Source organism: Chrysoperla carnea, chromosome 2 (assembly GCF_905475395.1).
Source record: "Chrysoperla carnea chromosome 2, inChrCarn1.1, whole genome shotgun sequence".
Taxonomy (NCBI): Eukaryota; Metazoa; Arthropoda; class Insecta; order Neuroptera; family Chrysopidae; genus Chrysoperla; species Chrysoperla carnea.
The window spans coordinates 9,654,304-9,670,509 of NC_058338.1; the positions used below are offsets into that span (position 1 = coordinate 9,654,304).

General features: G+C 31.7%; 3 protein-coding genes across 3 annotated transcripts in view; 2 read left to right on the top strand and 1 right to left on the bottom strand.

Moving 5' to 3' along the window:
- Positions 1-4,251, top strand: part of LOC123291477 — a 93,119-nt gene extending 88,868 nt beyond the window's left edge. The window contains exons 13-19 of the mRNA XM_044871780.1: positions 1,364-1,535; positions 1,611-1,751; positions 2,269-2,633; positions 2,711-2,803; positions 2,960-3,137; positions 3,213-3,224; positions 3,285-4,251. Of these exons, the coding sequence (XP_044727715.1) occupies positions 1,364-1,535; positions 1,611-1,751; positions 2,269-2,633; positions 2,711-2,803; positions 2,960-3,137; positions 3,213-3,224; positions 3,285-4,170 (1,847 nt within the window). The 3' untranslated portion in view covers positions 4,171-4,251. The remainder of the gene's footprint in view (positions 1-1,363; positions 1,536-1,610; positions 1,752-2,268; positions 2,634-2,710; positions 2,804-2,959; positions 3,138-3,212; positions 3,225-3,284) is intronic.
- Positions 4,252-10,001: 5,750 nt separating this feature from the next.
- On the bottom strand, positions 10,002-12,036 carry LOC123291835 (pre-mRNA 3'-end-processing factor FIP1). The gene is made up of 5 exons (XM_044872262.1): positions 11,828-12,036; positions 10,879-11,749; positions 10,533-10,756; positions 10,241-10,350; positions 10,002-10,179 (listed from the first exon to the last, which is right to left on the bottom strand). The coding sequence occupies exons 1-5, from the start codon at positions 11,969-11,971 to the stop codon at positions 10,053-10,055; spliced, it is 1,476 nt and encodes a 491-aa protein (XP_044728197.1). The 5' UTR covers positions 11,972-12,036; the 3' UTR covers positions 10,002-10,052.
- A 1,133-nt stretch (positions 12,037-13,169) lies between these two features.
- On the top strand, positions 13,170-15,896 carry LOC123291836 (40S ribosomal protein S8). The gene is made up of 4 exons (XM_044872263.1): positions 13,170-13,266; positions 13,678-13,784; positions 14,691-15,096; positions 15,733-15,896. Exons 1-4 carry the CDS (start codon positions 13,263-13,265, stop codon positions 15,840-15,842), a joined length of 627 nt encoding a protein of 208 aa, XP_044728198.1. The 5' UTR covers positions 13,170-13,262; the 3' UTR covers positions 15,843-15,896.
- The last annotated feature ends 310 nt before the right edge of the window (positions 15,897-16,206 follow it).

A 16,206-nucleotide genomic window follows, 5' to 3' on the forward strand; every position in this document is an offset into this window, starting at 1 on the left:
TAAAATTAGAAACAAATTGGTTTTCATATATCATCCTATTCAATTCGGAAGATCATAATTCTTCCGTTAGGATTCCGTTCATATACTAACAAGGAAAATAAGAGAAGGTTTCCTATATTGAACCCCCTAAGAAAAAATGTAATTTATAGCCAAACATATTCGAGATATGTATGTATAACGTCGAAATATTTTTTGTTTTTTTATTCAAGTATTGTAATATTGGCATACCCTAGTTCTTTTAATTTGTTCAAATTTTTAGAACTATTCAATATTTCTCAAAAGGGATCGTTTTACTGACCTTGTAAGAATAATTAGGTGGGTATAATGCTCGCATTGTATTTTTTACCAAACTGCCCACGTAAAATATTAAATTGTTCTTTTACATTGCATCAACGATTAGTATGAAAACAAAAATCACTTATAAAAGCATTACCCGTCTAATACAGATGGTTGAGAAGTCAGTTATTACCATTTTTGATCCAAAGGGTACAGGTACGAGCCCATGATAAATTTTAGCCTATTCTGAAAGTTAAAGTCTAATTTAAGGTGATCTAAAAGATACCAACATAATTTTATTTGAAAAATTTTTCTGTGGTTCAGTTTACTCTACCACATTTTTCCACTTAAAGGATTGGAATTTTAGTTATAGTGGGACGCTAGAAGCATAAAAAAAACACAAATTAATTTTAAAATATTAAATCTCTATTATTATGTACTAGCTGTGAACTACCCGCTTTGCTGGGCAACATCCCCACTTGCACCCCTGCCTCCACATTTCCTTGCGTGGGATAACAGTTTTGTAATGTACACGTCATGCTCTTTTATTTGATACCCCACTTAGGTATATTTGTAAATATTCGATAATTCCTTCCCACTTTCTCGCTACACCTTTCTACCCTCCGAAGGTTAAAAGTAAATAAAAACAATAGATCTTTGAAGCTGGTTGTATATCGTGTCAATATTTGAGCTTAATCGATGCACAACTTTTTTAGTTTTTGAAGCATATCCCTTTCAACCCCTATTTCAACCCCTTACTCTACTATAATATGGATGTATTATACATAAAAACCTTCCTCTTGAATCACTCTATCTATTAAAAAAACCGCATCAAAATTCGTTGCGTAGTTTCAAAGATTTAAGCATACAAAGGGACATAGGGACATAGGGACAGAGAAAGCGACTTTGTTTTATACTATGTATTGATTTATCCCGAACCCTAAAGAATAAATCTTTTAATCGGTATTACTTATCAATTTAAAAATTATAAATTGAATATAATATCTACATTTTTTTGTAGAATATTTTTTATCAGTGAAAAACAAATTTCCGCTTTATATTTTACATAAAACTGATTTGTACACAGAAATAATTGAAAAAGTAAAACGTCCACCACCGTTAATACGACCATCAGTGAGTAAAGGTGCAGCACCACCTGAGGCAATTAATATTATGCGTCAATGTTGGGCTGAGCAAGCTGAAATGCGTCCTGATTTTAATGCTGTACACGATTTATTTAAAAAATTAAATCATGGAAGGTAAATATTACTAAAAAAAATATTTACATAAGTGCCAACAAGAAATAAAAATCCATTTCTTTTTATATTTATTAGAAAAGTCAATTTTGTGGATACAATGTTCCAAATGTTAGAAAAATATTCAAACAATCTGGAAGAATTAATACGTGAACGAACAGAACAACTGGATATGGAGAAGAAAAAGACTGAACAGTTGTTAAATCGAATGCTACCAAGGTACATCTGTTAAGAGTTATTCGAGAATAGGCGAGGGGTGCTCAAGATACTAAATGTACAGTCGTCGAGACCTATTGAATTTTGTAGCTTAGATGATTTTAAAGACAAAAGGCCTAATACATTTTTTTTAGCGGTGGGTTAATTTAGAGGTTTTACAGTCCTCAAAGAGTATAAAAAACAGACCCATGGAGTAACTCAAGCGCGTCAGATATTAAAACTGTAAAACTCCCTCTTATCTCTGATAACGGAAATATATTGATCTGATGGTTTGAGGGGTAGGGTTGTACTGTACCTTAACCTGACAAAACTTTTCTTAATCTGACGTTCTGAATTTTTATTGATACATGTACTTAATTATATTTAGTGATGTTCCGCAACTCCCCCTAAAATTTCCAGAATTGATTTAGACTTAGTTCAACTTCATACAAAAAATAAATCAAGCTTTTTATTCAAAATTGCCTTGGTACTCGTACATCCTGAAATGCAGCAAATTGTGCAACTCTTTTTTATTTTATAGTTCGGTCGCAGAAAAATTAAAATTGGGAATGCCAGTTGATCCCGAAGAATTTCGCGAAGTAACAATATATTTTTCTGATATTGTTGGTTTTACAACAATATCAGCATATTCAACACCATTTCAAGTGGTGGACTTATTAAACGATTTATATACATGCTTCGATGCAACAATTAACGCTTATAATGTATATAAAGTAGAAACAATTGGTGATGCTTATATGGTCGTGGGTGGTTTACCGGTACGAATTCCAGACCACGCAGAACAGATTGCAACGATGGCACTAGATTTATTACATCAAAGTGGTAAATTTAAGATCAGACATTTACCACGAACACCGTTAAGATTACGAATTGGCTTACATACAGGTAAGTTCTTCAAGTTTTACAAAAAGGGACTTGAAATTTAAAGAAGATTGTTAATCAATGTTTTGTATTATGTTCAGGACCATGCTGCGCGGGCGTAGTGGGTCTTACAATGCCTAGATATTGTTTGTTTGGAGACACTGTAAATACAGCATCACGAATGGAATCTACAGGTACTTTCTTACTTTAGATATCAGTTTATTACATACTAACTCGACCCGAAATATTTATCAAATATTTCAGTAAACTTGTAATAAGTATGAGTGTTGACCAAAATAATCAAAAAATTCTTGAAAATAATTATATAATAAATATGGATAACATTACAGGATCAGCTTGGAGAATTCATTTATCGCAGGCGACAAAAGATAAACTAGAACAGGCTGGCGGATATCAAATTGAATTTCGAGGTTCAACTGAAATCAAAGGCAAAGGGTTTATGAATACTTATTGGTTACTTGGGAAAACAGGGTTTGATAAGCCATTACCTGTGCCTCCTCCTGTTGGGTAAGTAATTTTCGAAGTGACTGAGTTCTTAAATTTGTCTTTTTTCATAAATTTCTCTTTTTGGCATGCAAACAGAGAAAGTCATGGGTAGGTAACAACACACTTATTAAAATTGATCTAAAAATACAAAGTTTTGTTTGATTTCAGGCTGGATGAGTGTTTAGTCATACATGGAAAAGAAATATCACATACACCTAGTTTAAATGCTAACCGATCGGAAGATAATTCTTCGGGAGACTGTAGTTCGTCATTTGGGGTACCTACCGGACAAGGTGGATCTCCTTGCCCTCCGCAATCGGATTCCGATCAAACAAACTTAGCTCCAAAAAGCGTGATAAAAGTATGTGCAGCTGTTCATGAGGAAAAATCCATTAAATCAATGGAAAATAGAATTGATCAATCGAAATTATCATCTTCGGCGTCATCGAAAAATAATACATTCGATCAATCAGATTTAAGAAATTTCGATACTTTACAATTGATAGCATCGAAAACGCACGATCAAATTTTATCGCATGTAATGAAAAGTACTTCAACTGATACCCCAATGTCAACGTTGGGAACTCCTGTTTCCGCGTCCGAAGTTGCAGCTGCTATGTTAGGTGCTTCATCTTCATCTTTATGTAATATAGCATCGAAATTTCGAACAGGCCCTCCAAGACGTGTAAATGTTATAGATGAAGATGATTTAAGTTCAGCTTATAATCATTATCGATGTTTGTCACCGAACGATGCGCGTATAACATTAGGCTCAAACTCAAACGCAGACCGAAGTGGTCGATTTTTGAAAAGACAATTTAGTTTAGATCGTGGAGACGATTCTAGAGAAAGTAATGATACACACTCAAAACCAACACCAAGATTATCGAAACAAAATTCAGCTGGTGCTGCGCATGATTTAGAGCGAATTGAAGAAATACCAATTGGAAAGTCACATGCGTCACCATGTCATCATTACCGGCATGCATCAGAATTGACACCACCGTTTCATTGCTCCATGTCTGTTTCTGTAGATTCTCTATCGCTTCAATAAATTTTATCTCTAAGACCTTGTTAACAAATTATTCTTATGGATAGAAATTTTAAATTTGTTTAATGGTCTAGGCGCTAGCCCATGGTAGTACAAAAACATTGGTCATATGCTCTTAATATTTAAGTTTTTGATTTTCAAAAATTAATGTTACAAAGGAAAAAACCCTTTATTTTATCACCTCTGTTGGTCGCCATTTTTAAGCATGGCGGCTAAACGGTTGGAATCTAGACCATGTAATTTTTTTGCTACTATAATTATTAAACAAAGTCTCGCAAAAAAAATTAGCAGATATTAAATTGTATACTTCATTAGTCAAGTAGGAGTACAGTTCGTGAACCTCACCAGCCAACGTCATGTTGGGAAAATACAACCAATTAAGAAAAGTAAAATGTGAACTGACAGATGTAAATAAACAAATTCAACCAATATGGCAGAGGCTGGTGAGAGGAACGCCAGAAACATCAACCAAGAGTGAGAGAGTGAATCCTGCGCAAGAACGTATCTTGTATAATTGTACCATAATATACTTCACATTGGCAAGCGCGTACAAGTGATCATTGTAGAATACCAGCTCATAGGCATCTGTCTTTTTCACTTGATTACTTCATATTTTTAAACAATAATAGTAAAAAACGATGACATAAACATCTTTCAACTATTTTACCCCTACAGTTAAAATTGTTCGATGGTTTAGTTTTGAATGATGAATTGTTTATAAAGTTACATGACCGTATAATTTTATCAGTGTTGCCAGGTTGGGGGGGGGGGTTCCCATAAATTCAGTGGATTTCAGATAACTTTGTGGAAAATCTAGGACACATTTCTTTTTTTCTGGCAACACCGATTCATTGAAGTAAGGTGACTATGAGAGCACTATAAGAACATAATACAAATTTTATACAGTTTAATATTTTCAGTTATGGTGATAAATATGGAATCGGAAACTTAATTTCAATAGCTTTAATGCATTACAGGAATATTATTAATATAATAATTTATATAAATTTTTAAAAAACGTTTTAGTTTCTAGACATAAGCTTTAATTATTTGTTAAATTTAAGTTATATTTAGCAAGAGTAAAATGAAGGCTGTAATTTCATATTTGGAGATGCCCATACTAACCTTTAGGGTGAAACCCTTTTTAACATCCTTACCCTCTTAACCGAATGTGTCTCAAATCTATGAATGACGTATCTTATAAAAATAGCCCACTCTCTTAATGGAGTAGTCATTCCTTAGGTCACTGTTGTGTTTTGTAAGATTTAAGCCTTCTTATATGATTGCCATATGGACTGCTTGACGCCCTTGTGGAAATAAATTTGCTCTGGAACTCAGAATACTTAGTTTGAAATTCAGATAAAGAATATGTGAAGCAAAACTATCTCTGAAAAAGTCATAGTTTTTATTAACTCAGAATATTTCTTCTGAAAGAGTCTCAATCTATTACCATTTTCTGTCATTATAAATGATTGTCTGTTAATTTACTTAATGTTTTCAGAATTTTTCTGACTTTTTCAGAGATGGTTTTACTTAATTATTTTCTGAATTTCAAACTAAGTATTCTGAGTTCCAGAAAAGTTTTATTTCCACAAGGGCGTCATTAATGAATTTCCCAATAATACCCCTATCCATACTTATCCCATCCTTAAGCCGCAGAAACATGAAAAAACATCACACAACACGTTACACACACCCGTACGCATTAGAGGAGAAAGACAATCTCTACCCCATTGAGAATCATCGCAAGATTATATTAAATTTCGTATATCTCTTTCCCAATAAAATGATAATTTTGATGAACACTCTCTCAACTTTTTGAGCCATACTCACTCTTTAATTTTGCACGATGATTGCCGTGACATCTGTGTCGATGAAGTTTAACTTTGACTACAGCGCCTTGATGGACTGGACGACAACAATTCACTCGAAGAATTCGATATTTGCATTGGAGATCCGCTTAAAATTTTCTACGAAACGCTTCGCATTTTGGTAGTTTTACCTGTGACAATAGTGACGAATGAACGCTCTTTTTAAATTTCGCGTTGTCTCAAAACATAACTTAGTTCGACAATGTCTGAAGAACGGGTAAACGGTTTAGTCTCGTTCAATATAAATCGCGGTAGAGGTCAATGCGCAAAGAGTTTTGGAAAAATTTAAAAAACTTTTGAAAAATATTGACTGAATATTAAATGTTGACGTCATATGTTCTCTTACTCGAAAAAAGACTTTCTTGTTTTTATTGACTTTATGACCTAACATGATGAACAAAAGTTTGAATCTCTCCTCTCCTTGGATGATTCATGCGCACGGGCTTCGACACCACACAACGAAATAAAATTTCAAAATGATATTACGCCCTTTTAGGATCTCCCTCTATCCCATTAAATTATTACTATTTTGTATTTCCATTAAGTAAATACATGTCTCTTCCAAAAAGGAGTACTCAAACCCCAAAAAAAAACATTTTTTATCCATTTTCCAGTAAAAAAAACGCTTATTTTTAAATAAAAATTTAAAACCTTTTAAATAATTATTCTATATTGACTGTACATTTCTTGTAAATTTAAAACTGTAGATACTCGAAATTTTTCTATCTTAAAACATTTTGGATGTTCTATTGATATAAAATTTATAAAATAAAACGAGAAAAATTTCTAAAAAAATAATTTATGTTTTAAATGTTCATAAAAAATAGTGGTTGGAGTTTGGAAAACGTTCAACATCCGATTTCGAAAATATCTATTACTACAACAAGCATTTTAGTAAAAATGCCATTCGTTTACATATTTTTTAGCTCAAGATTTCTTCAAAAAGTTTAAGAGATTAAGAAATAATTTCCAAAAAGTCTCTGATATAAGGCAAATCGGAGGTGTCATGTTTTCGGAAATTCAGTCAAAATAGTTTATAAAAACTAAAACAGAAAAAGTAGGACAATCGTAAAAGTTCTTAATAAGTAAAAAAAAAATTATATTCAATGTTGGAGACCTCATGTAAAATAATATCAAAAAAATTTATTTAAAAAAAAATTGACGCACAAATATACGACACATCGGCGAATTTATAGACTCCGTTCATGATTTGTTTACGCATGAAGGTCTCGTTAGATATTTATTAGTAGATTAGAAACTTTCCTCTTCTATTTTTCTCGAACTCCGAAGTCAAATATTAACGAAATTTTATGAAACTGTCCGTAAGTTAAAACGTCCGGGATTTATGTGTAATGGGTCCAATATGTAATTGTTATTGATTTATGAAAATCCTCTTTAAGGATTTCCTATTTTAAGCATTCCTAATTAATTATCAGAAATGATTATGCTTTTTTATTGGAATATATTAAATTTAAAGATTGTAAGGCTTAGAAATATTGATGGTAGAAAAATTTGGTATAAGTGTTCATTAATTTAGTCGAAAGTTTTTAAGGATTAGAAATATTGATAATAGGAACAACAATTTCCGTTTGTCTCTTAGTCTTTCTATCTGGCTCGTCTGTCTATCCGTCAATACGATAGCTCAAAAACAAATTGTGAGAAAATAAAATTCTAGGGCGAAAAGTCTTCTTCCATTTTTGATCCGATACACGGATAATTAGCTATTAGCAGTGGAGAGGGGTACTAAGAAGCTGTGAGAGGGATACACGAAAGCTTTAACGTTATGCTGTCGTGTACATATGCACACTTGTGCAAGTGTGTGAATGTGTAGGGAGGAGCGAGTTTAAGTTCATTCGATAAAAAAATGAAAGAGATCTTTTCGTCCTAGAATTTAATTTCTACTGATGCAACAAGAGCGTCCATTATTCTTGGGACATCTTGTACTTTAATGTGATTCTTATAGCGAAGAAAATAGGCCTACAAGGGCGGTTTTTGGACTTATTCGAGTCCTCGTGCAATCACCCCCTCTTATTAGTCAGCATTCTTTACACACTCATTCAGAAATTGATAAATTCCAAAGATCTACAAACCATTGCTATAAATCAATGTCCATAGTCGAACAAAAATAAATATTGAAAATGTGTATCTCGGAAACACAAGACAAGTAAAAGTGGTTTAATTTAAATTAATTATTTATCACTCTTTATAATTACGAAATGTTATTCTGGAATATCCTATAAAATGGAAAAACATATGAATTAGTTTTCTTAAAAACTAAATATTTTAATAAAAATCGTTTTGACTTCAATCAGCGAATTTAAGCGAAGCTGATGAACGGAGTTTGTAGTGATTTGAAGCTTTAAACTAATTAAAAAAAATAATAAAAATCGTGAATATTTACATAAGGTATCTGACGACATAAAATACCTACCCTTGGTCCGACTGTTCCCTTATGGAAATCCTTATTACTTGATTCTTATAGATTATTGGTGAAGTAACTTACAACCAGTTAAAAGTAATTTTATCAATAATTGTTTTTAACAAGCATTAGGTAATTAATATTTAGTAAATAAAATAAGATATTATAAGTAAAATGTCTGTTTAAGTACGTAATCAAACATTAAAAATATTAAAAGTAGTTAATAAATATATTTTTTGTTGATCAATTAAGAATGAATTTAAAATAAATTGATTAATGTAAATAAATTGACGACAAAATGAATACAAGAATTAAATATACAGGGTCTTTCTGAACAAGTAGTCAATAATCAAAGGGTGGATAGCATGCGTCGAAACAAGTCCTTTTCAGAACTACAAGCTACGGAAACTTTGCATACCAAACCTATTTATTTATCATTACCATTTATAAGACTTTCTATATTCATATACTTTCTTCGCTCATTCGCTAATTTGACGCTTAAGTATCATCACAAGGTTATTATATCTTTGCATAAATAGCAAAACTTTAAATACGAAAAATGTTTCTCATGCAAATGCCAATAACTTTGTTCGATGCACAGTATGTAAAGTTTCGGACGACTTAGAGATGCGTTTCCAGAAACATATTTCTTATACCAAAATGCTTTTTAACGTATCCTATCAGCCCTTCATTATTGACCATTTATTCAGGAACACCCTATATTTAGCTTTGTTTCTATTTATTTATATACTTATTTTAATATTGAAAGAATATTTTTGTTAGAAGATACAGTAATTATTTTAAAAAATATTTTCAAATGACAAGAGTTTACATCAAGCAATAAAAAAATTAACATTCTATTTTAAAAATTATGTCTTCTTATTTTATAATACCTACCTTATCACAAAAATTACTTTCCAGAAAAGCGTTTTTATCAAAAACGTTTCAAGTAAAAGCATCAATGGCCTAAATAAAATCGATTGATAGCAAGTTGGACTCGCTTGGATAAGGTTCCGTCATGGATATGTTGTCAACCCCCCTAAAATTTTCAGAATTGATTTTGATTTAGTCCAACTACATGGTAAAATCAAGCCTTTTATCCAACGTTACCCTGGGCCTCGTACATCCTTAAAACGCTCTTCTTAAGTTTATTAAGGGTTAGAAGTTTCATTTAAAAAATATCTATTTCGAAGAGATACAAAATAAATAATTAAACAATTTTTTGGCACCAGGCTAAGCTAGATCAATTCAAAGCATTTTTTTAAATAAACCGTTTCTCACCAAATATGGCCCCCATTTTCTATAAGAGCCCCTAATGCCAGTTTATAAAAAAATAATGCATTTAATTCTATGGAAAATCTCCGATTTTTTATATGTCTTGATTTGCTGTATATTGGCTTTGGCCTGAAGAATGTAGACAGGCTAGATAGACTATATCGATCCAACACAAATTTCGAAAAGTACTTCCACTAAATTAAACAAATTGAATTAAATATTTTACTACAGTTTATGTATTTCGTTAATAATATTTACAAACATTTAAAAAAAGAAACCTTAAGCATAAAAAAAAAGAAAAAAATCACTTAAATCTCCCTTTAATCACTATCACTTTTGTCATGACGTTTAGACTTCTTCTTCTTGTGTTGAGATCGATGTGAAGGCGAACGTGATCTACTTTTATGTCGCCTTGATCGACTTCGTGATCGTTCACGTCTATGTGATCTATAAAATAAAAAATTTATTAAATTTTTTATTAAAGTTTTTTGGAACACAAAATACAAACCTTTCTCTATGTCTATCATTTTTTTCAAAACGTGATCGACTCTCTCGATCACGATCACGTTCTCGTATTGGGGATCTTTCTTTACTTTCTCGTTCTCTTTTAAAACTATCCTGCAAACAAATTTCAAACAAAAGGTGAATTAAAACTGTATTTAAGTAGAACAACTTTTACGCGAGTAATTTTTTCCAGGAGAATTACTAGGGAGATTAAAACGGGTCTCTCCATCCGGCCAATGAAAGATATTTCTATATACCTTCAATAACATTTCTCTTGTTTAAAACTCAATACTTACTTGTGAGTGTGATTCAACTAGCGGTGATTCTGAATTGCCCTGTTCATGCTGTGAAGGACCAGACATTCTAGGTGGTGGTACCATGGTTGGTGTTGGACCCATATTCATGTTCATGGGTCCTGGTGGAATCATTCCTTGATTATTGATCGTATTCACTGGTGTTAACATAGATGGGCCTGGTGTCAACTGTTTAATATCATTTGGTGTCCATGTTGGATCATTACCTAAAAAAAAAATAAACACTTAGTTTCGTCGTTTCCAAAATTTTGTTAAACCTCTTTTTTTTGGTTTGAAGTCGGTTAAAAACAACGCAAGTTTGTGTGTTGTCTTTTAAAAATTAACTTACCCCATTGTTGTTCTTGTGTGGGCTCATAGCTTTGATAATACGGATCAGCTTCCCCTGAATAAAAGTCACCGGGATAGTTATTGAATGATGGATCGAAATTATTACCACCGGGAGGAGGTACCGAAACATCTGGAAACTGTGCGGGTTTTCGATTATATTCTCTTCGATCAGCAGTCATAACTTGTATGACATTTACTTTAGGCGATACAGTTTTAACTGTTTCAATAACACGTCGACTTGCAAGCCCAGAATTACCACCAATGACATCGATTGATCCCATCATTCTACGACCTGGTGGTGGTCCAGCTTTCCGTGGACCGGTATAATTACCGGAATATTTACTATTATCATTTGTAATACTTGTTGCAGATCTTATTAAGCCACCTGGATTCATTGGTAACAAACCAGCTCCAGATTCATGTACTCGCATTCTTTTTTGTCGCTCACAATACGCTCTCCATGTATCTTCGTTAAATCCATAATTAAAGTAATCGGTTATATCCGCACCAGGTTTTCGCCATGGTTTATCCTCTAATGAATCTAAATTAAATTCTTGAGCGGGTACACCGTTGATAGCTCCAACACTTTCAAATTCATCGATTGAAAACTTTCCAGGTTGTGATTTTGATTTATCACCCCCTGAGGTCGCTTGAATTAAATTACCCCGTTTGATATTTAAACTAGGATATGCAGGACTAGTTTTGATATCCCCAATAACAACATTAATATCGTCATCACTATCATCGTCCTCTGAATCTAATTTATCTTCAGCGTCATTTTCTTGTTCACCGTTTGTATCAGCTGGAGGAGGATTATCCTCAGTACCCTCATTTACTTCTGGTAGAATATTTTCTTCATGTTCCGGTGGTTCCTTTAAAATTAAAATATATTTATACATAAGACCCACAGCGGCGTCTGTTTAAATTAGAGGTTAGAAAAATGTACTTACAGTATTTTCTGGTGGTGGTTCTTCTTCTTCTTCTTGACCTTGCGGTTCTTGGGTGTCTTCAATACCAGGTGTATTTTCTTCGGTTGGTTCTGCATTTGAATCTCCATACAACCAATTGTCTTCGTTACCGGAATCTTCAGCCATTTCTCTCCGTGGATTCAAATGTCGATAATGTACTTGTACTTAGTAAAGCGTCATTTTTGAACGATTCAATCTGAATACAAGACTAACTTTACAAAGAGTAAAGAGCAGTTAACTTCATGTTAGTTAAACTTGAAATATGAAATTATAATCAATCAGGTTTTATTATATTTCTTAGCAATCTTTGGTTCATTTATTAAATAAGAGTATAATATCTTTATAAAAAATTTTATTAAAAATGAAATTTAAGTCCTGTAAAGTATGATTCGAAAATGTCGTAAAAATAGAAAGGATTTAGCTTAAAGCTGGGCACAACTCCCATCTCCTCACAACTAATGTAAATTGTTGGATAAATCTAGCTGTGTAATGATAATTTCCATTCTTTTTTTTGATATGTAACAATGTGAATTTTTTTAAATCGCTGATTGCCATCGCTGTTTATACCAAAACAAAGGTGAAAGTACTAGAGCCACTTTGGATTTGGATGATCATTTGAGGATATGGATTAAGATTGTAACGAATTTTTAAAAGGATCTAGATTCTAGAATCTGATATTTATAGAACTTTAAATAAAATTGATTTATAAATTTTGTTTCATTTGTACATATATCGTTATTTAACGAAGCCAACGTCAGTCCCAACAATGTTAATTTAATTGTTCAAGTCCTAAAAACTTTTTACAAGTGGAGTAAGATATCGGTCTAATCAATCAATTTTGAATTTTAATCGCACGCCCTTTTCAATAGCTTATTTTACATGTTTATTTTATGATAAGTAATAAAGAAAATAAATTTCACCTCAATTGTTATTACATCTAATTTAATGCAAATGCTAAAAAAATAAGAAGATATCAAAGAAAAGTGCAAGCACTAAACTATAAGCAAAAAAGCTAAACATCAAAATATTTATCATCTTAAAATTTTTATTTTACAAATATACAGTTGAATAAAGTTAATCCAAAACTAAAATTAGTGGCTGATTCAATTTCTTAGTGCATAAGTTTATTTTAAACCGAAGTATTATCTGGTACATAACAAAGATAGGTTTATTATATAAAAAATTAAATATATCTATAAACAATTTAAATATTAAAAAATTCAATTCAAATTTCTTTTTATTGTGAATTTATTATTTTATTTTAAATTTACCGCCTAAAAACGTATACAAACAATACATTATTTTCATAAATTTGTACTTTGCGCACATATGAAGTGAGCTATATCACCCATAATGCAACACGAACTTACTACTAGTTCTATCTCGTATGTTTCCGTTCTTTTAGTTGAACTGCAAAATGGGTAAGTACATGTGTATAAAATTATATATTCTTAATCAGTGTTCATCTATTAAATATCTGAATAAATTCATGGATAAAATATCTATTTGTCCTGTTTAAGTATTAAATTAAAATGTCTTGAATATATTTTTCTTTCAAAATGTGAAAATACAGTGTAATTGTAAATTTTTATATAAACATAAAGTGCCAACAACATGTCTAAAATAATGGTCGGTATATCATATTTATTTGCTAAAGATGTCATGTATTTTAAGGTTTATCCGCATTTGTCTCTAAATTTGATAATAAATATCCTCTTTGCGTTTATTTTGTCGTTAAATTGTAGAAAGCTGTATCATAACCTAACTTTTGAATATCAAATAGTGTGATTTTATGAACATGTATTTTCATTAGTGATGTTCTTGTGTTTTAGGTATTAGCCGCGATCATTGGCATAAACGGCGGGCCACCGGAGGTAAACGTAAACCACTTCGTAAGAAGAGGAAATTCGAATTAGGTCGCCCAGCCGCCAACACAAAAGTAAGTTCATTTCTCAGTATTCATAACTTATAACTTATTTACTTAGTATGGTTTTTTAATTAATACTATCAAGAAAGCGTGAAACTTGACATAAACTTACAATTATTTTATAAACGTGTTCAAATCAAACTTACCTGAATGAATCGTTTTTGTAAATATCCAGTTTACAGGGTGAACAAATTCAAGAGAAAATAAATTTGAATTTGCCAGTTTATTGTAGTTAAAGTTGGGCTTAGTTTTCTAATTTTATGCTTCACGCTAGAGATTTACGCAATTTTTAGCGACTTGAAAAGCTCATAGAACGTTAGGTAAAAAACTCAAGTGATTTTCACGTGGATTACGAATTCATTGCTGGAGCTGGCGAAAATAAATAACTTACCTATGATTGCGTTCGTTAGATTTACGTTTTTTCTTGAATAAGCTGAATTGAAATAATAATGGGGTTTAACCTCCTTTTTTCTTACAAATATGCCTATAACAGAATCCACCCACATTATTATTTGTTAATCTTTATTTACGAACATATTTATAATTACATTTTGATGTGGGTGGAGTCGGTTACTTCCTTCTTATCTAAGCGATTACAATGTGATCAATTCTATCGCCCTCATTATTCATAATTGTTCACACTGCCGCTGCCTGGATTCGAACCAGCAACCTAAGCCTAACTCAACAAACAGTCAGACAAACGCCTTAGACCGCTCGGCCATTTAGGCTGAATTGAAATAAAGAACCATACTAAGTTTTAAAAGAAATTTTATATGATGATTTTCCTTACCTACTCTGAAAGGTTTTGACGACAAAATTCATTCCACAGCGTTCTGATGTATTTAGAAAAGCATTAATTTTCATTGTAGAAAAATCGTATTTGAGATTAAATCAATTTTTGTTTTATTTTGTTGGTAGCTTGGACCACAACGTATTCATCATGTCCGAACACGTGGTGGTAACACAAAATATCGTGCACTTCGATTAGACACAGGCAATTTTGCATGGGGTTCAGAAGGATGTGCACGTAAAACACGTATTATTGATGTCGTATACAATGCAAGTAACAATGAATTAGTTCGTACAAAAACATTAGTCAAGAATGCAATTGTTGTTATTGATGCTACACCATTCCGACAATGGTATGAATCATACTATATACTTCCATTGGGCCGTAAACGTGGTGCAAAATTGACAGAAACCGAAGAAGCTATGTTTAATAAGAAATTAAGTAAAAAAATAGCGAAGAAATACGCAACCAGACAAAGGACGGCTAAAGTTGAACAAGCTATTGAAGAACAATTCTCAACTGGACGACTTTTAGGTATGTAAATGTATTTTGTCTTGAGTTTTATCAAGAGTTTGTCTTGAGGAAATTTTTGATTGCGTCCACAAGCTTCAACTTGAATGAATATCCGCATTTATTTTTCGTTATTGTGACACTAACAAAATCATCAAATACACCCTGTCTTTTGTATGTCGGACAAAATCATTATCCCATTTATTATTCGATGATTAAAATAACATATTAATTGGATCCATCAATTTGAAGCTTAAAGAAGCAATCAAAAAACAGGTTCCGTGGAAAACGCTACAAAGTCTCAAGGATGAAATTGAGTTCAATGTAACCCTTCAAATTAATCATTATTGAATACTTTATATCCAGAACTTAATTACCACATGAAAATTATTAAATGATGAAAAACGTAAAGCGAATTCATATTTTTGAGCTGAGTTCGTTTTGAACAACGCTCTCATGAATAGTGATCTGCTTGTCATAGTTACTCTGATTTAATTTTGTAACAAACCAATTAATTTCTTTTAATTGTTTGTACACAAACTTTTATTTTGTCCTGTAATCATAGTTGAATCTACAGAAAAGGGGGGATAATAAATTATTTTATTAATTATCAAAAAACTTTTAAACAAAATTTTAATTATATTTTGTTTTTGATTACAGCTTGTTTAGCATCACGACCAGGACAATGTGGCCGTGCTGATGGTTATGTTTTGGAGGGTAAAGAACTTGAATTCTACATGAGAAAGATAAAATCTAAGAAAGCTAAGTAAAGTTAAGATTTGTATATGAAATGTGGTGTAAATAAATTTTTACTCCATTCACAATGTGCGTTTATTTAAATTATTGTTAATCTATTCGAATTGCCTTTTAATTTTTGTATAAACTGCTATTCCTAAATTTATCTATTTTTAATATTTAACATTTATCCATCTGTCCTTTCCTTTTTTATTACTATCAAGTGGTTTTCGATTTGGTGTCCAGATGTTTTATTAATATATTGGCTCTCTAGTTATGAATGTTGGGGTCGAATAATCCAAAACTGATAGCATCAATATCAAAACAACTTCATTGTTAAAAAATGATTCGTAAAACAGTAGGTAAAAATATCAGAGAGGCACTTGAGCGAGTCCCTTG

What these genes read in the sequence shown, in the direction of transcription:
- LOC123291835 (XM_044872262.1), bottom strand. Translation starts at nt 11,971, where the DNA reads ATGGCTGAAGATTCCGGTAACGAAGACAATTGGTTGTATGGAGATTCA. An exon ending in CACACAAGAACAACAATGGG is followed by an intron (nt 10,757 to 10,878) that starts GTAAGTTAATTT and finishes TTTTTTTTTTAG; the next exon opens with GTAATGATCCAACATGGACA. An exon ending in AATGATAGACATAGAGAAAG is followed by an intron (nt 10,180 to 10,240) that starts GTTTGTATTTTG and finishes TTTATTTTATAG; the next exon opens with ATCACATAGACGTGAACGAT.
- LOC123291836 (XM_044872263.1), top strand. An exon ending in GCCCAGCCGCCAACACAAAA is followed by an intron (nt 13,785 to 14,690) that starts GTAAGTTCATTT and finishes TTTTGTTGGTAG; the next exon opens with CTTGGACCACAACGTATTCA. An exon ending in CTCAACTGGACGACTTTTAG is followed by an intron (nt 15,097 to 15,732) that starts GTATGTAAATGT and finishes TTTTGATTACAG; the next exon opens with CTTGTTTAGCATCACGACCA.